This window comes from Oncorhynchus clarkii, chromosome 24 (assembly GCF_045791955.1).
Source record: "Oncorhynchus clarkii lewisi isolate Uvic-CL-2024 chromosome 24, UVic_Ocla_1.0, whole genome shotgun sequence".
Classification (NCBI taxonomy): Eukaryota; Metazoa; Chordata; class Actinopteri; order Salmoniformes; family Salmonidae; genus Oncorhynchus; species Oncorhynchus clarkii.
This window is the reverse complement of record NC_092170.1, coordinates 1,753,344-1,777,757: the sequence shown is the minus strand read 5'-3', so window position 1 is coordinate 1,777,757 and position 24,414 is coordinate 1,753,344. Positions and strand designations below refer to the sequence as shown.

Genomic DNA, 24,414 nt, shown 5'->3' with positions numbered 1-24,414 from the left:
ACATCGGAACATCAACTGTTCAGAGGAGGCTGTGTGAATCAGGCCTTCATGGTTGAATTGCTGCAAAGAAACCACTACTAAAAGACACCAATAAGAAGAAGAGACTTGCATGGGCCAAGAAACACGAGCAATGGCCATTAGACCGGTGGAAATTTGTCCTTTGGTCTGGAGTCCAAATTGGAGGTTTTTTGGTTCCATCTGCCGTGTCTTTCTGAGGCGCAGGTTTGGTGAACGGATGATCTCTGCATACGTATTTCCCACCATGAAGCATGAAGGAGGTGGTGTTGGACTAGTACCAAAAGGTTGCAAGATCGAATCCCAAGGTAAAACTGTAAAAATCAAGGTAAAAATCTGTCGTTCTCTGACCCTGAACAAGGCAGAAAACCCACTGTTCCTAGGCTGTCATTGAAAATAAGAATTTGTTCTTAACAGACTTGCCTAGTTAAATAAAGGTAAAATAAAAAAATTTACAATTATGGTGTGGGGGTGTTTTGCTGGTGACACTGTCTGATTTATTTAGAATTCAAGGCACATTTAACCAGCATGGCTATCACAGAATTTTGCAGCGATACACCATCCCATCTGGTTTGGGCTTAGTGGGACTATCATTTGTTTTTCAACAGGACAATGACCCAACACACCTTCAGGCTGTGCAAGGGCTATTTTACCAAGGAGGAGAGTGATGGAGTGCTGCATCAGATGACCTGGCCGCCACAATCCCCTGACCTCAACCAAAGTGAGATGGTTTGGGATGAGTTGGATGTAGAGTGAAGGAAAAGCAGCCAACAAGTGCTCAGCATGTGTCAACTCCTTCAAGACTGTTGGGAAAGTATTCCAGGTGAAGCTGGTTGAGAGAATGCCAAGAGTGTGCAAAGCTGTCAACAAGGCAAAGGGTGGCCATTTGAAGAATCTCAAATATAAATATATTTTGAATTGTTTAAACCTTTTTTAGTTCCTACATGACTCCCTGTGTATTGTTTCATAGTTGTGATGTCTTCACTATTATTCTGCAATGTAGAAAATAGTAAAAAATAAAGAAAAACCCTTGAATGAACATTTTGACCGGTAGTGTATATTTTTCTAAACACAGGGAAATCATGTTTTTGACTGCACTGGGCCTATACGTGGTCGTCTCACATTATCTCAATACAATTTATAGTGGATGACAGCGTCTGCTAAATAACTACTGTAAATGTAACAAGAAAAATACATGTATTGAGAAGGGGTTAGGTTGTGGGGTCATTAGGGGTGATGTACTGGGGTATATTCACTAGAAACCATAGTTTTGGTACAATGCATGGATACACCCTTGTATATATCCTCACCTTGGAGGAGGAGGCAATGGAGTAGTAGCGAGCCTGCAAACGGGGCATGAGCTCACACAGGTGGTCGATGGGAGGCCGCAAGGAAGGCAGATCCTCCAGGATGGCCAGGATGTTCCTGTTGTCTTCCAGCACAAAACTCTGGTACAGAGCCTAGTAGAGACCACAACAACACTTAGCTGGGACAACATGGAGTAGGTAGAAGTTGCCCCTAACCACTGATCTGTAGTCAGGCATCTGGGTCAGATATATTTACCAGAGGGTCAGATATATTTTACCATCCTCCTACATTGGTTAAGGCTGGAGTTAGATCTGTGCTTAAGGACAACTTTTCACATGTGTTATAGGCTTATCAGGGTTGTGGTCAATTCCATTTCAGTTCAGCCAGAAAGTACATTTAAATTCAATTTTTTCTCAATGCTTGTCAAGATTTCTTCCTGAATTGACATCGAATTGACCCCAACCCTGAGGTTTAAGCGTACTTTCCCACTACCAATAACCCATCTTGAGTATGTTGAGGAAATCTTGACTACTTTTAGAATAGGAGTAGAGAGGTGATAAGTTAACAGTGTCACAGCCACACACCTTGCCCTCGGGAGCAGACGAGGCCATCTTGCGCATGTTCTCCTGGTCCTTGGGGTCAGTGGCGTACTGGGCCAGCTCATACAGGACGTTGGTGCGAGGCGGATGGATGATGTCCAGGTAGTGGGTCAGAGCCGTACGGTAGGTGGTGGGGCAAGGGAATGGGTGCTTCTTATTGGACTCCTCTGATAAACGGGATCAGATAGCATCACATTAACATTGGTTATACATTAAGGGACAGTTTCCACAGATTAAGCCCAATCTTGGACTAAAAAGTATTTTCAATAAAGCTTCTTTTTAGTCCAGGACTAAGCTTCACCTGGGTGAAGGACACCGACCCTAAGATTTAGAGTAATAAAGAGCAGTTGGTGATTTCACAAAACCTTCTCCTTCAAAAAAAATTAATACAGGGAGAGTAACATTTCAAGAGATGTCCAAACAGAATGTGTGTTTAAGGATCTTCAAAAGACATTGAGAGATTTTCGGAGGACTCCCAAGTCAAGGTGTTGCTTCAGGTCAGTGCCGCACCATCAAGGTTGTTGAGAGAGATAACGGAATCAAGGTCCACGCCAAGGATCTGTCCCAGCCTGTTCACGATCACTGTGTCATTGGTAGGGTAGACGGCAACGTGGTCTCCCGACTCATATCTACAAAGACAGAATTGACAAAGGGTTTTCAAGTCATCTTTCCACGATATAAAAAGGCACCATTTCATCCTAGAAGTGTAGCCTATTCCTTTTAAGGAAATACTGTCTGTGAGGTAGATATAGGTTGATAACTATACAAACAAAGTTACGGCTCTCTTGGCTCTCTCATTTACCTAATCTTGGAGCCTGTAATGTCCACTTCAAGGTGCATGAGATGCCTGTCACCTGCTTTGTTGAGCTTGCGGTTAACAGTGACTGGAGCCAGGAAGGGGTTTTTTGCATCAAAAGGACTGGGGGGGAAAAGATCAATAGAATTTCATACCAGTGAACTGTACACATCATTATGCAGAGACAACATGAGGTAAATCATAGAGGTGAACATCGACGGATAAAGCAGTGTCGCACTTCAGCGTTCCAACTAGGAAATCCCCTTTAGCTCCACTAGCGGGCAGTAATACTTGTTTAGAGAGAAATCTATAGAACACAAAACTCTGTAGCAAATATTGTAATAATAAGTGAAGAGGATGGGGTAGAATAACTCACGGTTTCTGGGTCTCAAAGCTCTTCAGACGGCCCAACTCTCCTGTGTACACCTTGTTCATGTTGATGTCATTATGCTCCTTGAGCTCATACTGACGAACGCTAATGGAGAGCGAGAAGGCCTACAGTTAATCTGCAAATCACTCCTTCCATACTCTGTGTGTGAATTGAGGGAAAATGAGAATGTGATAATTACAATAAATTGGAATAAATACCTGGAGTCCTCTCCTGAAGCCTCCACTCCAAAGTGCTCACACATGGCTGGCCAGAACTGCTCCCTCCATGTCACAAAGTCCTCCTCCAGGCTGACAAATGAAAAGAAGCAGAAACACCCTCTTATCAACCCCATTTCCATAATTTGGCCATCATTTTGATCTCAACATCGGTCACAATTTGATACGGGAGAGATCCAAGGTTATGTCCTTCCTCCCAAAGTGTGCAATCATTCACTTCCATTCACTGATTTTAAAGGACATGACTGGTATAAGAAATATGGTGTAAACTCCCATTAGTGCATGCCTCCACCAGTCCAACGCCTTTAGATTTGTGGGAAGTAGTAAACAAGTGCACTCTTCAGGAGAAAATAGATATTGGGACGCACCCCTGCAAAGCAGCCTCACTCACTTGCCGTCGTCGTCTCCCATGCCCAGGTCGAAGACCCTCTTGGCTCCCAGTTCCTCCAGCCTCTTGTCTACGTACGCCCCCATGGCATTGTAGTGTTCATATGTCTTGTTGCCCAATGCAAACACCTGCAGGGAGAGATGTCAACAGTCACTTCTAGTTTATAAAAAACAAAATAAATGTAAAAAAACTAACGTTCAACATATTCAATATAAGATTGTATACTATATAAAACACACAGAGACATGCACATACCTTGAACGCAAGCTCCTACACTGTACACTGTGAACGTCTATCATCTTTCATTAACTGTAATTAATGCTGTCTTTCAAGTCTAGGACAGAAAGACACTGGAAGGGAGTGGAAGGAGCCCAAGTGATCATTCAGAGTGCCCGGACAGATTGCCTCCAGTCAGAAGTGAAATTCTTCATCCCATTGAGGGCAGGAACGTTGGACCAACTCCGACAATGACCAACCAGCCAGGATGGCACGCATGTCAGCTATGGCCGAAGCAAGAACTCAACCATACACATCAAGCCTATTTTTTGGATGTTAGCATAACTCATCTCGGTCTCACACTAAAGTTCATCCATGTGAAATACACATTTGAAAGTGAACGCTTGGCTAATGTCAGAAGTTTACATATTTAAAACTAGTTTTTCAACTACTCCACACATTTCTTATTAACAAACTATAGTTTTAGCAAGTTGGTTAGGACATCTACTTTGTGCATGACGACAAGTAACAAGTAATTTTCCAACAATTGTTTACAGACAGATTATTTCACTTATAATTCACTGCATCACAATTCCAGTGGGTCAGAAGTTTACATACACTAAGTTGACTGTGCCTTTAAACAGCTTGGACAACTTCAGAAAATTATGTCATGGCTTTAGAAGCTTCTGACATAATTTGAGTCAATTGGAAGTGTACCTGTGGATGTATTTCAAGGCCTACCTTCAAACTCAGTGCCCCTCTGCTTGACATCATGAGAAAATGAAAATAAATCAGCCAAGACCTCAGAAAACAAATTGTAGACCTCCACAAGTCTGGTTTATCCTTGGGAGCAATTTCCAAATGCCTGAAGGTACCATGTTCACCTGTACAAACAATAGTACGCAAGTATAAACACCATGGGGCCATGTAGCCGTCATACCGCTTCAGGAAGGAGACGCGTTCTGTCTCCTAGAGATGAACGTACTTTGGTGCGAAAAGTACAAATCAATCCCGGAACAACAGCAAAGGACCTTGTGAAGATGCTGGAGGAAACAGGTACAAAAGTATCTATATCCACAGTAGAACGAGTCTAATATCGACATAAGCTGAAAGGCCACTCAGCAAGGAAGAAGCCACTGCTCCAAAACTGCCATAAAAAGCCAGACTATGGTTTGCAACTGCACATGGGGACAAAGATAGTACTTTTTGGAGAAATGTCCTCTGATTAAACAAAAATAGAACTGTTCGGGCATAATGACCATAGTTATGTTTGGAGGAAAAAGAGAGAGGCTTGCCGAAGAACACCATCCCAACCGTGAAGCACGGGGGTGGCAGCATCTTGTAGTGGAAGTTCTTTGCTGCAGGAGGGACTGGTCCCCTTCACAAAATAGATGGCATCATGAGGACGGAAAAATTTGTATATATTTAAGCAACATCTCAAAACATCAGTCAGGAAGATAAAGCTTGGTCGCAAATGGGTAATGACCCCAAGCATACTTCCAAAGTTGTGGCAAAATGGCTTAAGGACAAAAAAGTCAAGGTATTGGAGTGGCCATCACGAGGCCCTGACCTCAATCCTATAGAAAATGTGTGGGCAGAACTGAAAAAGTGTGTGTGAGCAAGGAGGCCTACAAACCTGATTCAGTTACACCAGCTCTGTAAGAAGGAATGGGCCAAAATTTACCCAACTTATTGTGGGAAGCTTGTGGAAGGCTACCTGAAACATTTGACCCAAGTTAAGCAATTTAAAGGCAATGCTACCAAATACTAATTGAGTGTATGTAAACGTCTGACCCACTGGGAATGTGATGAAAAAAATAAAAGCTGAAATAAATCACTCTACTATTATTCTGACATTTCACATTCTTAAAATGATGGTGATCCTAACGGACCTAAAACAGGGAATATTTACTGGGATTAAATGTCAAGAACTGAGTTTAAATGTATTTGGCTAAGCTGTATGTAAATTTCCGACTTCAACTCTATGTGAATGGGGCCAACAGGAGTTTTTCTTGGGCAAACTCCTGGCCCTGATTATGAAAACAGGGGGAGGAGAGAGCGAGAGAGAGAAAAAGATAGTCACAGTATAGTTGACTCCATCCAATTGCCCGTCGGTCTCCTGCAGCCAGTCATAGAAGTCCTGTGCGTTGTCTGTGGGGTCTCCCTCACCGTAAGTGGCCATGCAGAAGATGGCCAGGGAGTTGCCAATCTCAGCCAGACGGGACAGCTCAGACTGTGGATTAGAAGATGCCTGGACATTAGATATTTGCCATTACATGTGCTGTATGCCATTCAGGGCACTAATTAGCTTTTCAACTTTATGGAACAGGACCTTGGCTCAAGAGACTAATATTGTTAGCAGGGGTACAGTTAAGCCACCTTTGAGCTATACAGGTATGAATCCTTGTTGGAGCTGCCGGGGTGGCAGTATAGAAGCCTTATTAGACAGGGTTGTCATAAATGGGTTATTAGAATCATTATTATACTAAGGTTGTTTTCACATTTTTATTTAACCTTTATTTAACTAGGCAAGTCAGTTTAGAACAAGTTCTTATTTACAATGACTTCCTACCGGGGAACAGTGGGTTAACTGCCTTGTTCAGGGGCAGAACGACAGATTGTTACTTTGTCAACTCGGGGTTTCGATCCAGGAACCTTTTGGCTAGTAGCCCAACGCTCTAACCACTAGGCTACATATTCCCTGTATGATTAGGATCTTGGAGCTTTTGGTACTCTGATCCATGCTATAAAGCCTGTGTGAAACACTAACAAACCCAGACTGAAGCGAATTCTGGACCTGTGTAAAGTAGCAGATCCAAGACCCAGGACCAGAGTACCAGGTATTGTGATGTGGCAGCACGAATTGCATGGTACTTTTTGCCCATTGTAAACAAGCTAGCTTGCTAATGTCACGTAGAATTCAAATCGCACCCGAAATGATTATTTCCAGGTCTTGTGAAAGCAAAACCTATTTAGTAAAATTCTCAAATGATCCAGAAAAACGGAACCAGGATACCGAATTTCATATGTAACCATATAAACACTGATATAGGAATGTCGTTAATTAGTTACCATGTCGTATTCCTCGGGGTCGGCGGCCATACCCTTCATGCCGTAGCGCTGGGCGTCTTTGGACAGCCGGTTGGCAAACTCCTCGCCCGTGCCTGTCTGAGAGCCGTAGAATACCACGATGTTCCTACCCTGGAGAGGGAAATAGCAGCAACACTTGGAATGAGGGCCAGGAGTTTTTTCTGACCACATGACCTAGCGGCCAGGAAAAAACTCCAGGCCCTAGTTGTAACCAAATACCAACCCACCATGTTGCCATTTAACTCTTTGTTGTCCAATAACGAGGTAAAATATTATATTATACAGGTTAGAACATTATGGTCTGTGATAGAATAATTAAATACACTGAGTATACCAAACATTAGGAACACCTTCCTAATATTGAGTTGCACCTCCTTTTGCCCTCAGAACAAGGTGTCGAAAACTTTTCCCTGGCCCATATTGACTAACGCTTCCCACAGTTGCGTCAAGTTGGCTGGATGTCCTTTGGGTGGTGGATCATTCTTAATACATACAGGAAACAGTTGAGAGTGAAAACCCCAGCAGCATTGCAGTTCTTGACACAAACCGGTGCACCTGGCACCTACTACAACACTCCGTTCAAAGGCACTTAAATCTTTTGTCTTGCCCATTCACCCTCTGAATGGCACACATACACAATCCATGTCCCAATATAGTACCACAGTATGAGTCATAATACCCATAAAACCTAGCGGTCAAACAGGGAAATGGTTCCAATAGTTTTTCCAGCATAATCTTTTCCCACAGGGGATTTTAGAAACACTTAAAATAAGGGCTGTGTTTTGTGTAGGATTACTCTGGCGTGACATTTTGATAACCATGTAAATCTCTAGGACAATGTGACTATATTTACCCCCCCAAAAAATGAATCGCTAATTAGCTGCTAATGTGGCTATCATAAAGAACTACAAATGCAATAATGATCTGGACGAGACTGCCAAATCGAGGCAAAGGTAAGCATCTCTGGATTAACTAATGTTTGCTAAATGAATGAATGAATCAATTGGCTACATTTCACAATACCGTTAGCAAAGGTGTCAGCTAGAGATTACATGCAGGAGCTTGCAGTGATTTGTAGTTTTGCATGATGTCTACATTGACGCTATTTAGCATTTTATAAATGAGAGTAAATAGAGCTGAACATATTGCTAAAAGTCACCTTGTGCGATAGAGACCTACATGGTTATCAAAACGAAACGCCAGGGTAAGCCCACACAAAGCATAGCCTTTATTTGAAGTGTTTCTAAAATCCCCTATGGGAAACATGAATGGTGAAAAAACTATTGCTTTTGTGGGTATTATGAAACCTCCACTGTTGGGCTCTATGGTCTCAAGGTTGAAAAATCATTTTTTAACCTGACTCCTCCTCTTCATCTACTTATTGAAGTAGATTTAACAAGTGACATCAATAAAGGATCACCTGGTCAGTCTATGTCATGTAGAGACTAAACTACATGATGTCGTAAAATACCATAATTGTATTCATTTCACCTTCTGATATCTGGGTACTTTACAGCCAAATCAACTATATACATTTCTCAAGGTCAGCTAGTACGGCGCAGACGAAATGTTCAAATACTATTTTCTTCCTGGATTGCCAGATGGGCAGGGTTTTCACCTTTTTGACTATTCTATTGGTTCTATTGTACCAGACAAGCTCAATCAAGCCCAGAAAATATTTTAAATAGTATTTGAACCCAAGTCTGGACTGAGGAGTCCGGAGGATCCACTGCAATCCGTCCTCTACCTAATAACCATTATGTAAAGTCAGTCTAGTAGCTAGACCATTATCCTTCCCACACCCAAAATACTGAAAAATAGAAAAACACTCACTGTTTTCTTCATCTTTTCAATAAAACTAGTCTCTTGAGTAGAAGGTGCACTGAAAGAAAAAGGAGACAAATGTTATGCACTTCCAAAGTCTATAAAGAAAATCTTGCACTGGAACAATTATTCTTTCACCACTATCTGCTGGGACATAAAACACAGCAAACCAATGATGCTTTTCACAAACAAGAAAAGCACACATGCCTAGTACAGGGACCAAATGGTCACTTTTCACACTAATGGTTTATCACCACACTATGCAAAATAATGGGAATGTTACAAGCATGTCATTGGAGGACCCTCAAACTTTCCTATAGCCTCATTGCCAGATCTGTTTGTGTTTTAGCCAACATTGCTTGGTATGACAGTGAACAACACAACAGAGGAGTTGACTAAAAGAACGGCAGGGTATCTTGTTTAAAACCTCTTAAGGATCTCTACAGATAGGTGTCCCACCCACTGAACGGTTGAGCTAATGTGCGCTAATGCGATTAGCATGAGGTTGTAAAGTAAACAAGAAAATTTCCCAGGACATAGACATATCTGATATTGTCAGAAAGCTTAAATTATTGTTAATCTAACTGCACCTGTCCAATGTACAGTAGCTATTACAGTGAAAGAATACCATGTTATTGTTTGAGGAGTGCATAGTTCTGAACTTGAAAAATGATTGGCACATTTGGGCAGTCTTGACAAAATTTTGAACATATACGCAATGGTTCATTGGATCAGTCTAAAATTTTGCACATACACTGCTGCCATCTAGTGGACTGGGCTGGAATAATACATTATGTATGGCCTTTCTCTTGCATTTCAAAGATGGTACAAAAAAAAGTTTATTCTTTGTATTAACTTTTACTAGATCTAATGTGTTAGTTATATTCTCCTACATTAACTTCACATTTCCATAAACTTCAAAGTGTTTCCTTTCAAATGGTATCAAGAATATGCATATCCGTGCTTCAGGTCCTGAGCTACAGGCAGTTAGATTTGGTAATGTCATTTTAGGCAAAAATTGAAAAAAAGGGGCAGATCCTTAAGAGGTTTTAAGAGCCTATTCTCACTACGAGAGATTGCTTAGAGATTGAGAAAATACCCTCGGCTAGACCTTTTACTGTAATGTAAACTTGTTAACTTGTCACCTCTCGACCGTTACTTCTGGAGGAAGCACGTGTCACTGGCCCCACAGTTGCCCCCCTCCAAGCAAGGCAGTGTTAAAAAATTGTCTCACTGAGTCCAACACTCCTACAATAAACAGAGCAGTATTTTTAAAACAGCTGAAATGTTTAGACATTTTCCTAATATTTTATTTAGGTTTTTACCTGAAATTGCAGTAACAGCCTGTTACATTCTGAAAATGTAGGCGTAGCTTTAAAAAATAAATACAACTGTCAATGCTTCTTGGCTGGCTGCACTGAGCCAAGTAAAACAGCTATTCTCAACTCCCCAGTGAATTATCCACTTTTTTTGTCACAATTAGCTTTTACCACATGTAATGATTTGCATTATATTGATAAAAAATAACGCCTGGTTTGTTCTAATTTTGTACGGTAGGCCTACTCTACTTTTATAGGCTAACGTTACATGTTAGCTTTAGTAACTGTGCTTTTGTATTGAAGCTAAAAATGTAATGAGTGTACAGACGTGAAAATAAACCCCGTCTGCACATGCTTGTGAATTGTTGCATTATTCAAGAGTGCAATATGGTTAAGATGAAAAGTTGCTTGCATAGTTGAATAGTTTGTTAAGCATGCTTTACTGGCTAGTGACTATACTGGGATATTTATCGTAAATTTAAGCTGCAGAGCAAGACCGTTCATTGCCCCCGAACCCTCTCTTGGCACATAACGTTACATTGCTAATGTAAATTTAAAAAGGTTATGTACATATTATGAAAATGTAAATCTCTTCACGGTCCCTCTGCTACAACTCTTCAACGTGAATATGCCCCAAGCCTAGAGTTGACTGATGTCCTCTATCTCTTAAGTAAACACAGAGTATTGTAAAAGGTTAAGCGGAGTAAGGTGTTTGGCAAGGCCAATGATGAAACAGGGTCCAATACAGCATCCTCCCTGTCCCTATTTTCCTCAAAAAACATGAGTATTTCATTAATTAGTCCCCTTGATACAGCCCCCCCCAAAGTGTCCATGTCAGCAGTTAAGTTTTCAAAACAGAGCACTTTCAATAAAAATGGAAAAGTGTTTTTTTCATCATATGATGCATTTTGCATCATCATCACACTTTCTGCTGCAAAAATATCCCTGGCTGTAACATGACTCACATCATTTTGTTTCTCTATTTCTTCATTTCCTTTCCAATTTACTCAAGTGTTACTGTCAGGCTAGGGTGAGTAACTTTCAGTGAAGTATGACAGGCACGCAAGCTTGCAAAACAACCTTTTTAGCTCAAAAAGGTCGCTTTCGGTCTTGAATCTTTCCCATATGTCAAATTTTTTGATGACTCAAAAATGTAAATTGACATTTAATGTCAAGGATTAACCTTGAAAGTGTCCATAATACAACATTTGACTATATGAGAATGTTCACAATGCATATTTCCTTTTGTATTCACATTTGAGTAAAGATGGTGTGAAGCTGACAACTTGCAAATACATAAAGATGTGAGAGCTATCCCATTTTGTACCATATGACACAGTCTAAAAGGGGAACTGCACTTTAGACTGGCCTCATTTTAGATTTAGTTCATTAAGAAATGCTAGTGGCCATGACTGAACTCAAATGTGAGTTGGTTTCGGGTTTGATGTGGGTATCCCGTGTGTGTTCGCAGTTGGGAAGATTTAGCTAAATTATTAGCTTCAGCCATATGGAATTGTTTTAGGATGGTCAAACCAATGATCATTTAGCTATTTGATTTGATTTGGAGTTTTAGGACCCCTTAAGGTATCAAACAATCATTTTGATACTGCTATTAACCCATAGAAACGCATTGAATAACAGCTTCAAACATGGATAAACAGATCGTCCTTAAAATCTGAAGTGCCTGTCCTATATCTGAGAGATACGATTAGGAAACTATATATGTTTTTGTTACATTTAACCCCTTATTTTAGGCACAACACTAACTCTTAAAAAAACTTAACCAGCTACCTTCAGACTGGTCTTGTACGTGTTTGTGAAAGACTCATCTTTCCACAGAGGGGTCAAATTAGTGTGTAGCACAAACCGTTCAGACTGAAGTTGGCAGATCGGATGTACCGACTTCAGAAGAGTCCTGTGATGTTTGTGGGAGCCGTAGAGCAAAACAGAGAACGCCATCGTGTTCCTCACATCTTTCCATTGAGGTGTTATAATAGCTTGGACGATACAGATGTTTGTGAGAAAAGATTTTCGGGACGTTGCACGGTTTGACAAACACCGCTCTAGCTCTGCCACCTTTCACTGCAGTGGATTGAGATACAGCCCATGCAACAACAACAAAAAAGATCTCTAGGTTAAACTGACGGATTTTGATGGGGATTTTTTTTTTTAATGATGCTAATTTGATTAACGCGAGGCCGCGGACTCTAGGGGGTTAAAAGCAACTAACATATGTATCCTACTGTAAACCTCAGTATGATCAGTAATTTAGTTTCATCATTGCATTCTGTTCATTTATAAAGCCCTTCTGTGAAAACTCCTACCCAACATCGTTACTAACCTATAGAAGCACGAGATTCCATACCCTGTCACAGGAATGGCTAATTCTTGAAATTACTTCTGTCACTACAGATTTAGGTCTCTGTCGCTACAGATCGCACCTCACTAATGGAAGATTCTTCAGAATACTATATCATCAGATTGTTGGTAGATGACCTCTTCACCAAGGAATTATTATTTTTCTATGACTGTGTTTTTTTGTGCATTTCCCATGCTCGTCTTGATTGTGTAATTGCTTGGTCTAGTCATGCAGAGCTCAGTCGAAAAAGAGACCTTGGCCTCAATGGGACTACCCCTGCCTAAATTAAGGTTAAATAAATACATCTGGGGTTTGAACAAATAATAATAAAAAAGACACCGTCTCAGGCTGGGGGGATGCAGCAGAACATGTAATCTAGAGTGGTCACACACACACAGGGAATGCTGCACCTTTCCTCCTAACGTCAAATGAGTGGACAGCTGAAGTATTCTATGCGATGAAATGGGCACAAACAATCACCAACAGCAAACATGAATTACAAATTAGTAGGTATAGGCTAGTCTGAATGATTTTAGACAATTCAGTAGTGTGTAAACTGAAGCATCTTAAAAATCAGTTGAGTGACAGCCGAGTAAGGTTTTTGGTAAAGACTGGGAAATAAATGCTTGTTCTCAACTAAATGCCTTCTGGCCCTATCCCCCTCTTGTTCACGCTCTGTCAAAAGCCAACTGTTACAAGTACCCATGATATTCAATAGGTTGAAAATGGTGGAATGTAAGAATTTATAGGCTAATGCCTCTCGAATCCTTTTTTCTTTCCCTTCAAGCGTAACTTCTGTGGCGTCATCACTCCAATGGAAATATACAGAGTAGTTCCATGTACAGAAGTAGGATCTAAATTTGAGCCAGTTGAACCAGTTTGCTACATCAGGAAAATAATCTTGTAGCAACAGGAAATGTGAATTATTATGTGGATTATAATTAATGGAACATTTTTGTAGGGGTTGATACATTTTTGATGAAACAAATAAAAAGTCTGACATTTTAAACTTTAGATGCTTTTTAAAAACCTTGAATACACTACAAGTTTACATTTCCTGATGTGCAGGAAAATTCACAATCAAAGGTGATCAAATTAAGCTCCTACATCTTCAGCAAGCCATGACATCCACAATCTCAGGTTTTTCTGAAATTGTTTCTGTAGTTAGCTGTTTCTAAGATTAGCATTCCTGAAACATTAGTTGAAATGCAAATTTGATCTATGAGAAATTAAGAGTGTGCACCCAAATTGGCCATTTTAATTTATAGAATTCAGATATTAAATAACAGCACCCAACATTCAATTTGGACCAAACTTCTTCCTGTAGATGAGCGAGACATTGCCCAAAGTCACCCACGGACCCCGCCCCCCCCACACCAATGTATCTCCAATAACCAGTATACAATATCAGTTCTGTGTTTTACAAGTAGTATAAAGCTGCAGCTTAAAGTATTTCTTCACCATTCTATTGAAATGCATTCCCTGTGAATTGTGTTTTTTCCCTTTTTATAGAAATTAGTTATTGAAGTTGCTTGGATTATTTTCCATAAAGTGGTGTGAAGGTATCAGATTTTGACCAATAGATGCCGCTGTTCCTGCTATACACATATATTTTGCTGGTTTATTAAGTACAGTGCATTTAGAAGTGTTGCCAATTTATAAAAAAATGTCTAACTGAAATATCACATTTACATAAGTATTCAGACCCTTTGTTGAAGCATGTTGGCAGCGATTATAGCCTTGAGTCTTCTTGTGTGACTCTACAAGCTTGGCACACCTGTATTTGGAGAGTTTCTACCATTCTTCTCTGCAGATCCTCTCAAGCTCTGTCAGGTTGGATGGGGAGCGTTGCTGTACAGCTATTTTCAGGTCTCTCCAGAGATGTTAGATCGGGTTTAAGGCCGGGCTCTGGCTGGGCCACTCACGGACACAGACTTCTCCCAAAGCTATTCCTGGGTTGTCTTGGCTGAGTGCTTAGGGTCATTGTCCTGTTGGAAGGTGAAAAGTCACCCCAGTCTAAGGTCCTGGTTGCTCTGGAGCAGGTTTTCATTAAGGATCTCTCTGTACTTTGCTCCGTTCATCTTTCCCTCGATCCTGACTATTCTCCCAGTCCCTGCCACTGAAAAACATCCCCACAGCATGATGCTGCCACCACCATGTTTCACCATAGAGGTAGTGCCAGGTTTCCTTCTGACATGACCCTTGGCATTCAGGCCAAAGAGTTCAATCTTGGTTTCATCAGACCAGATTATCTTGTTTCTCATGGTCTGAGTCCTTTTGGGTGCTTTCTTGGCAAACTCCACCTGGGTCATCATGCCTTTTACAGAGGAGTGGCTTCCATCTGGCCATTCTACCATAAAGGCCTGATTGGTGGAGTGCTGCAGAGGTGGTTGTCCTTCTGGAAGGTTGTCCCATCTCCACAGAAGAACTGTCAGTGTGACCATTGGGTTCTTGTCACTACCCGGACCAAGGCCCTTCTCCCTCAATTGCTTAGTTTGGGCTGGGCGGCCAGCTCTAGGAAGAGGTGGTTCCAAACTTTTTCCATTTAAGAATGATGGAGGCCACTGTGTTCTTGGGGACCTTCAATGCTGCAGACATTTTTGGGATCCGTGCCTCAACACAATCTTGTCTCGGAGCCCTTGGGACAATTCCTTCGACCTCATGACTTGAACTGACAAACTGTCAACTGTGGGACCTGTGGGTGTCTTTCCAAATCATGTCCAATCAATTGAATTTACCACAGGTGGACACCAATGAAGTTGTAGAAACATCAAGGACGATCACTGGAAACAGGATGCACCTGAACTCAATTTCAAGTCTCATATAACAAAGGGTCTGAATACTTATGTAAATGTAGTATTATAGTTATTTATTTCTAATTCATTTGTAAACATTTCTAAAAACATGTTTTCACTTTGTCATTATGGGGTATTGTGTGTAGATTGAGAAAAAACATGAATTTAATACATTTTAGGCTGTAAAGTAACAAAATGTGGAAAAAGTCAAGGAGTCTGAATACTTTCCGAATGCACTGTAGATCACAACATTTACTTTGCAACTTTGGGTAGAAATCCAATAGATTTGGCTCATGATGAAAATAAACTGTGTGGTCATTCTCACAATTTCAAACCATTCCACCATGAAAGCATTTCAATTTGTCCTTCTTTTACGCTTAATCGGTGTCCAGGAAACAGACTCTTTGTATGTAGATTATTCCCTTTAAAAAAAGGCATGGATTAGTTACTGTTATACGATGGTTTCAATGGTCTTGAAAGGTAAAATTCCCAAACACACACTGTACAGTGTTCTGCGAAGACATGTGCAGCTTCGCTGAGCAGCTCAAGCCCTTGGTTCACCTGGAGAAGATTGACCCCAAGAGACACATGTAAGAAGGGGTGTGTTATGACAGCCAACTTCCATTGGCTGTCATAGACAAAGTGGAGTTTTTATTACTGGGTTGGGTTTCGGGCTGTCCCCGACTAAATGTATTTTTCCATATAGAAACACACCCTATGTGTTTTAATAAAATCTACTACATCCACTAAACTACATCCACTGAGCTTGTCTGATGCTTTAAGCTTACGGTTTGATGAAATAACAAAAATTCCTTAAGAGGGCGCAAGAGTTCTAGATAACCAGGATAAAAATAAAAATGACCTTACCCAACTATTCTACTCCCGCTCTTGCTGGCTTTTGTAGATTCTGCCATTACTCCCCTGAAGTTGCCGGTAATAGGCTACTACACGAATCGGCTGCAACATTTCTCATGTGGAATGCCAATTTCTACCGATCGGCATGCCAGTTATCGTTTTCATATGCAAATTTTCGTGAAACAGCTTCATTTAATTTATAATAGTCTTCATATCTCAAAATCATTGTCATGTGGTTTATCAAAATTCTATCCAAATCTAAAACAATACCCTGATAAAAATAAATATCCTATAAATCACATTGACTACATATGGCCTGTCTGCAACGAACTTGCTCTAGCAAACTTGGTCAAAATATTCTGCCCCAGTGAACTCGGGACAGACACAGCTGTAGGCTATTTGCGCAAGGGATCAAAAGCAGTGCTCGACTTGGGCAGGAGCTCACCAGAGCGGAGTACCAGCACCTAAAATGTTCTACTGCTTAAGCTCCTGTTCCTCTTATAGAACATTAGCTCAAAAGTATTGTGGAGCTCCTGCACCTAAATAAACAGTATCAGCACCCAAAATGAGTACCAGAAATGATTTCAGTCCAAGTCAAGCGCTGATAAGAAGTAATCAGGTTGGCATATTTTATGTTTCCACTGGATCAGAGCATGACATTACTCCCTTTCACGCTAAGTGTGCAAAATATGTTTCAAATACACTGAGGAACTATTGTAATTGTCAAAGGATGTAAAAACAGAGTTTGTTCGCTTTGAGAAGCTCCACAGGTTATTAGTGGTGATGCGTTAAGCCAATTAGAAAAACTATCAGATCCCCAAATGGGCATGTTTATATGCCTTCATTTGCGCACAGGCCAGGTAGCCTATATGCCTACTTCTATGCGTGTATGTCGTTACTCAACATTCACAAGTGTAGCATAAGTTGTGTACTCTGCAAACAATGTGTCCACTCCAACAATGAGAAAAGGAAGACTGGAATAACATTGAATGCATGAACAGAAACTACTGTAACAAACATTGTAGATTAGAAATTATAGGGAATTAACGTTAAATGTACTATTGGTGATATATGTAATGAGGAATTGATATACACTAACAATCAAACGCAAACAATTCACACAATGAAGTTATGAAACAATGAATGTGAACAAATTGGCAGGAGAGAGCAGTACATTGTGCATCTTGGCGCATAGTCAATACGACATCTGCATTGGCCATGCAGCGCATGTACGGTGATATGGCCTCAGCAGAAATGAGGGGATTCATACTTCTTGCGCTTCATGGAGCAGTGCAGAGCTGTTGTCAAGGAAGTGAGTGTGTGTTTATATAGGATGCACCAACCCCACCTACAGTGAACGAATCATGTAAACGCAGAGCTATACAGATTGGGCTGGCCATGACAGGGTATTCCAGGACAACCTTGTACGTGGCTTGATTCATGCGTACTTCAAAGTAAATCTGCCGATTCCAGCCTTGCTTAAGCACCACCAGATCTTCACTGACCCTCCACCAAACTTCAGTGGGTGCAAAACACTGTGGCTTATAGGCCTCTCCAGGTCTCGCACCCACTGTGAAATTTGGTGGAGGATTGGTGATGATCTGGGGGTGCTTCAGCAAGGATGGAATCGGGAAGGTTTGTCTTCGTGAAGGACGCATCATGTTGTCCATGACACCAGTATTTTACGGTATCACAATTCCAGTGGGTCAGAAGTTTACATACACTAAGTTGACTGTGCCTTTAAACAGCTTGGAAAGTTCCAGAAAATCATGTCAAGGCTTTAGAAGCTTCTGATGTTTTTCCATGTTTTGTTTGGAGGAAAAAGCCGAAGAACACCATCCCAACCGTGAAGCACGGGGGTGGCAGCATCATGTTGTGGGGGTGCTTTGCTGCAGGAGGGACTGGTGCACTTCACAAAATAGATGGAATCATGAGGACGGAAGATTATGTGGATATATTGAAGCAACATCTCAAGACAGTCAGAAAGTTAAAGCTTGGTCGCAAATGGGTCTTCCGAATGGACAATGACCCCAAGCATACTTCCAAAGTTGTGGCACAATGGCTTAAGGACAACAAAGTCAAGGTATTGGAGTGGCCATCACAAAGCCCTGACCTCAATCCCATTAAACATTTTGTGGGCAGAACTGAAAAACCGTGTGCAAGCAAGGTCTACAAACCTGACTCAGTTACACCAGCTCTGTCAGGAGGAATGGGCCAAAATTCACCCAACTTATTGTGGGAAGCTTGTGGAAGGCTACCTGACAAGTTTGACCCAAGTTAAACAATATAAAGGCAATGCTACCAAATACTAATTGAGTGTATGTAAACTTCTGACCCACTGGGAATGTGATGAAAGAAATAAAAGCTGAAATAAATCACTACTGGCACCTGTGGAACGGTCGTTAAGACACTAACAGCTTAAACGGTAGGCAATTAAGGTCACAGTTATTAAAACTTAGGACACTAGAGGCCTTTCTACTGACTGAAAAACACCAAAAGAAAGATGCCCAAGGTCCCTGCTCATCTGCATGAACGTACAAGGAGGCATGAGGACTGCAGATGTGGCCAGGGCAATAAATTGCAATGTCCATACTGTGAGACGCCTAAGACAGCGCTACAGGGAGACAGGACGGACAGCTGATCGTCCTCGCAGTGGCAGACCACGGTGTAACACCTGCACAGAATCCGAACATCACACCTGCGGGACAGGTACAGGATGGCAACAACAACTTCCCGAGTTACACCAGGAATGCACAATTCCTCCATCAGTGCTCAGACTGTCCACAATAGGCTGAGAGAGGCTGGACTGAGGGATTGTAGGCCTGTTGTAAGGCAAACCCACCGTCGCTGGACCAGACAGGACTGGCAAAAAGTGCTCTTCACTGACGAGTCGTGATTTTGTCTCACAAGGGGTTAAGGTCGGATTCGCGTTTTTCGTCAAAAGGAATGAGCGTTACACCGAGGCCTGTACTCTGGAGCAGAATCAATTTGGAGGTGGAGGGTCTGTCATGGTCTGGGGCGGTGTGCCACAACATCGGACTGAGCTTGTTGTCATCGCAGGCAATCTCAACACTGTATGTTACAGGGAAGACATCCTCCTCCCTCATGTGGTACCCTTCCTGCAGGCTCATCCTGACATGACCCTCCAGCATGACAATGCCACCAGCCATACTGCTCGTTCTGTGCATGATTTTCTACAGGACAGGAATGTCAGTGTTCTGCCATGACCAGTGAAGAGCCCGTATCTCAATCCCATTGAGCACGTCTGGGACCTGTTGGATCGGAGGGTGAGAGTTTGGTTGAAGCATTAGGTTGCAAAAAGGATAAACTGGGTTGCTTTCATGGAGGGCTGGCTTGAACTGAGGTTGACAACACAATTTATTTTCATAATGAGCCAAATCTATTGGTTTTCTCCCCAAAGTTCCAAAGTAAATGAGATCTATTTAATAAACACAAGAGACCAGCAAAATAGATTAAATAGTCGGGCAGTATAGCAGGAAAAGCGGCATCTAGTGGTCAAAACCTGGTACTGTCACTACTTTATGGTGAACTTAGCGACTTAAACTACTAGTCTCAACTAAAAACTTGACCAGATTCACAGGGAATACTTTACATAGTAAGGAAAAGCAATACTCCAAGCCACAGCTTCATACTAATTGTCAAACAGAGAATTGATACTGGTTCTAGAGTTGGGATTGGGGGCCCGTGGGTGGCTTTTGTGAAAAAAATATTCAAACCTCTTACTCATTGGTAGCAAGAGGTTTGGTCCAAACTATTCCTACCAGAAAAGAGACACTTTAAATAAAAATGTCCAATTTGGACGCAATCAATTAGCTCAATTTCACAGCAATCATGTTTCATGACAAAATAATGTTTCATGACTTGGTAACAGGAATTGCATGTATTTCCATGACAGAATACAAAATACAATTTGGACTGAAGTTTCAAATACATACAACTTAAGGTTACATCACAAAATGTTGATATCTTTGACATCAGAGCAACCTTATTTGTGCCAGAAACAGACTTTCCTATGATATGCTCTCACCAAGGTTGTGTATTCAACTGACAATCTTGGAAAAAAATATTTTATAAACTAAGACTTAAAAATAACTAATGTTGGCACAAGGAGGGAAAGTTGGAGCATAACTAACGAAATTACAGTTAACCAAATGTTATGCTTAATCCAGTATAAACTAATGTATAGAATGTATTACACAAGAGACCAGATGCAAAAATTCTAGAGCACAAAAGCAGTGTAAAACTAATAACTCAATAATCCATGCTTTCTGGGAATGGTAAATACGTAAATTGTGGGCAGAGCTATAAAGTTGTCTGCCCAGAAGTATTACATTTTTTATTTAACCTTTAACTAGGCAAGTTAGTTTACAATGCAGTGTACAATGTAAACTTACTTTTAATCCATCTGTGTGTATTTTTCAAGACATGGCATATGGGGGTGTAGTGAGATACCCGATGGGTTGGACGATTCTTTTATCACTCATCTTGAAAACACGTATACTAAACTTGGAAAGCAATCAATTCGCCATCATCACCACAATGGAAAATTCGAGTTATTTAAATATTAAAAGTGCGTGGGCTGCGGAGAGAAAATAAAGTGGTGCAGTTTTAGGCCATAGGCGGAAAGTGATGCGGGCGCTGGAGATGGGGCTGTGTGTTAGTGGGTCTGGCAAGGTATCTGCAGGTTTCAGCAAGTTCAATTTAAAAGACTTAAGACCTTTAATGCCACTTGGAATGCAATTTAAAGACGAATTTCACAAAAAGTACTGAAGGACACCAATTACTTAGGGACATCATGTCCAAATGTGTTTATTAAAAAGGAAACAATTTATGTACAGGGTTGCATATAAACAAAACAAAATTGCTGGTGCCAATCCACTACCTTCCAGACCTGAGACAATTAATTTCAACTATGCTCAAAATGGAGAGAGAAAAAAATTAAATACAAAATAGGGTCTCTGACTTGCTCTCCTCTTTCTCAATTTAATCATGGCATGTGTCTGTTCTGCGGCATTACTCTCCAACTCTGCCTCGACTGGTTGTAATTCTCATAATTTTCTCCTTACATCTGCTCCTGAGGGTGTTGGACTTGGTGATGAGCTGAGCCATCAAGGTTTCAGATTTTCCCTCTGCTTGCTCTGCAAATTTGCCTGCATCCTTCTCCAGGCTGTCAACGGAGTAATATTTTTTTCAGAACATCCATGTGATCCTCTGCAGCTTTTCTCTTCTGCCCTTGCACAGCACTTTCCCTTTTCCTCTACTCCTAGTCCATGTGTGCTCTGTATTTTGACCTTGCTGATTCAGGTCAGCAGCTCCTTGGTGAGAGGAACCATGACACAACCCACAATCACACACCAGTCTCTGGGAAATGACTGTACCCTCCTGCATGTTACAGGTTGTTACACCTCCTTGTTGATGGAGAAGCCTCACGACATTCACCTGCCATGGGACAAAATAAGAAGCTTCTTACAGAAACCCCAAAGCTCAGGGTTAGATTGGCTGAGGAAACAATGCAAGAACACATCCAGCCTAGTCTCTATGGGCCAGAAAGAGAGGAGCGCTCACTTTTGACCTCAAGGGACAGGAAGTTCAAAAAACTGTTGGGTAATCACATCACCTGTAACAAAAGATGAACGGATAAGTGAAAATGATTATTCAAATAAAATTTGTCACATGAACCATATACAACAGGTGTAGTAGACCTTAGTGAAATACTTACAAGCCCTTAACCAACAATGGCGTATAGAAAACACCTAAAAAAAAAAGATACAAAAAAACAAATAATTAAAGAGCAGCAGTAAATAACAAAAGCGGGGCGATATACAGGAGGTACCAGTAGAGAGTCAATGTGCAGGGGCACCAGTGTAGAGGTAATTATTTACATGCAGGTAGGGTTATTAAAGTGGCTATGCATAGATAATAACAGAGTAGCAGCAGTGTGGGGGGTGCAAATAGTCTGGGAAGCCATAGTCTGGGTCGAGGTCCTGGATGGCAGGAAGCTTGACCCCAGTGATGTACTGGGCTGTACGCACTACCCTCTGTAGTGCCTTGCGGTTGGAGGCTGAGCAGTTGCCATACCAGGCAGTGATGCAACCATGCTCTCGATGGTGCAGCTGTAGAACCTTTTGAGGATCTAAGGACCCATGCCAAATTTTTTCAGTCTCCTGAGGGGGAATAGGTTTTGTCGTGCCCTCTTCACGACTGTCTTGGTGTGCTTGGACCATATTAGATTGTTGATGATGTAGACACCAAGGAACTTGAAGCTCTCAACCTGCTCCACTACAGCCCGGTCGACGAGAACGGGGGCGTGTTCGGTCCTCCTCCTGTAGTCCACAATCAACTCCTTTGTCTTGATCACGTTGAGAGAGAGGTTTTTGTCCTTGCACCACATGGTCAGGTCTCTGACCTCCTCCCTATAGGCAGTCTCATCGTTGTCGGTGATCAGGCCTACCACTGTCATCAGCACACTTAATGGTATTGGAGTTGTGAACAGTGAGGTTTGGAGGGGACTGAGCACGCACCCGAGGGGCTCCCGTGTTGAGGATCAGCATGGCGGATGTGTTATTACCTACCCTTACCACCTGGGGGTGGCCTGTCAGGAAGCTTTGAGGACACTTGTTGAACGCTGAGCTGCAGTCAATGAATAGCACTCTTGCATAGGTGTTCCTTTTGTCCATGTGGGAAAGGGCCTTGTGGAATGCAAGATATCGCATCATTTGTGGATCTGTTGGGGTGGTATGCAAATTGGAGTGGGTCTAGGGTTTCTGGGATAATGGTGTTGATATGAGTCATGACCAGCCTTTCGAAGCACTTCATGACTACAGACGTGAGTGCTACGGGTCGGTAGTCATTTAGGCAGATTACCTTAGTCCATGTGCCCAAGAACACTATGGTGGTCTGCTTGAAACATGTTGGTATTACAGACTCAGATAGGGAGAGGTTGAAAATGTCAGTGAAGACACTTGCTAGTTGGTCAGCGCATGCACGGAGTATACATCCAGGTAATCAGTCTGGCACAGCGGCTATGTGAACCTTGACCTGGCTGTCAACACTCCTCACATTGGCTGTGGAGAGCGTGATCACACAGTCGTCCGGAACAGCTGATGCTCTCATGCATGTTTCAGTATAACTTGCCTCGAAGCAAGAATAAAAGTAATTTAGCTCATCTGGTAGGCTTGTGTCACTGGTCAGCTCTCGGCTGTGCTTCCCTTTGTAGTCTAATAGTTTGCAAGCCCTGCCACATCAGACGAGCGTCAGAGCCGGTGTAGTAAGACTCGATCTTAGTCCTGTATTGACGCTTTGCCTGTTTGATGGTTTGTCAGAGGGCACAGAGGGATTTCTTATAAGCTTCCGGGTTAGAGTCCAGCACCTTGAAAGTGGCAGCTCTACCCTTTAGCTCAGTGGGAATGTTGATTGTAATCCATGGCTTCTGGTTGGGGTATGTACATACAGTCACTGTGGGGATGACGTCGTCGATGCACTAATTAATAAAGCCAGTGACTGATGGTGTACTCAATGCCATCGGCAGAATCCCAAAACATATTCCAGTCTGTGCTAGCAAAACAGTCCTGTAGTTTAGCATCTGCTTCATCTGACCACTTTTTTATACCCAGTCACTGGTACTTCCTGCTTTGATTTTCGCTTGTAAGCAGTGTGTGTGGAGTAAAGGTGGTCCAGAGTTCTTTTCCCTCTGGTTGCACATTTAACATGCTGATAGAAATTCAGTAAAACTGATTTAAGTTTCCCTGTATTTAAGTCACCAGCCACTAGGATCGCCACCTCTGGATGAGCATTTTCCTGTTTGCTTATGGCAGAATACAGCTCATTTAGTGCAGTTTTAACCTCGCTCTGTGGTGGAATGTAGACAGCGATGAAAAATACAGATAAACTCTAGGTAGATAGTGTGGTCTACAGCTTATCATGAGTTCCTTAGATATCGTGCACCAGCTGTTTACATAAATGCATAGGCCCCTGCCCCGTGTCTTACCAGAGGCTGCTGTTCTGTCTTGCCGATAGTGTATAACTGTATGCTCTTAATGTCGTCGTTCGGCCACGACTCTTGGTAGGATATACGCGTTTTCAGTTCGTCCCATTTATTTTCCAGCAATTGAATTCCAGCAGTTAGCTAGCAGGACGGAAGGCAAAGGCAGATTAGCCACTCATTGCCTGATCCTCGCAAGGCACCCTGATCTTTTGCCTCTAAATCTCTGTTTCCTTCTCCAG

At 41.8% G+C, this 24,414-nt stretch overlaps 1 protein-coding gene across 1 annotated transcript in view; it reads right to left on the bottom strand.

Moving 5' to 3' along the window:
• The window catches only part of LOC139382716 (NADPH--cytochrome P450 reductase), a 49,381-nt gene that overhangs the window by 3,966 nt on the left and 21,001 nt on the right, over positions 1–24,414 (bottom strand). The window contains exons 3-12 of the mRNA XM_071126820.1: positions 8,852–8,900; positions 7,001–7,129; positions 6,012–6,161; positions 3,716–3,840; positions 3,307–3,396; positions 3,095–3,193; positions 2,725–2,841; positions 2,433–2,551; positions 1,908–2,089; positions 1,326–1,475 (exon numbers count right to left, since the gene is read on the bottom strand). Of these exons, the coding sequence (XP_070982921.1) occupies positions 1,326–1,475; positions 1,908–2,089; positions 2,433–2,551; positions 2,725–2,841; positions 3,095–3,193; positions 3,307–3,396; positions 3,716–3,840; positions 6,012–6,161; positions 7,001–7,129; positions 8,852–8,900 (1,210 nt within the window). The remainder of the gene's footprint in view (positions 1–1,325; positions 1,476–1,907; positions 2,090–2,432; positions 2,552–2,724; positions 2,842–3,094; positions 3,194–3,306; positions 3,397–3,715; positions 3,841–6,011; positions 6,162–7,000; positions 7,130–8,851; positions 8,901–24,414) is intronic.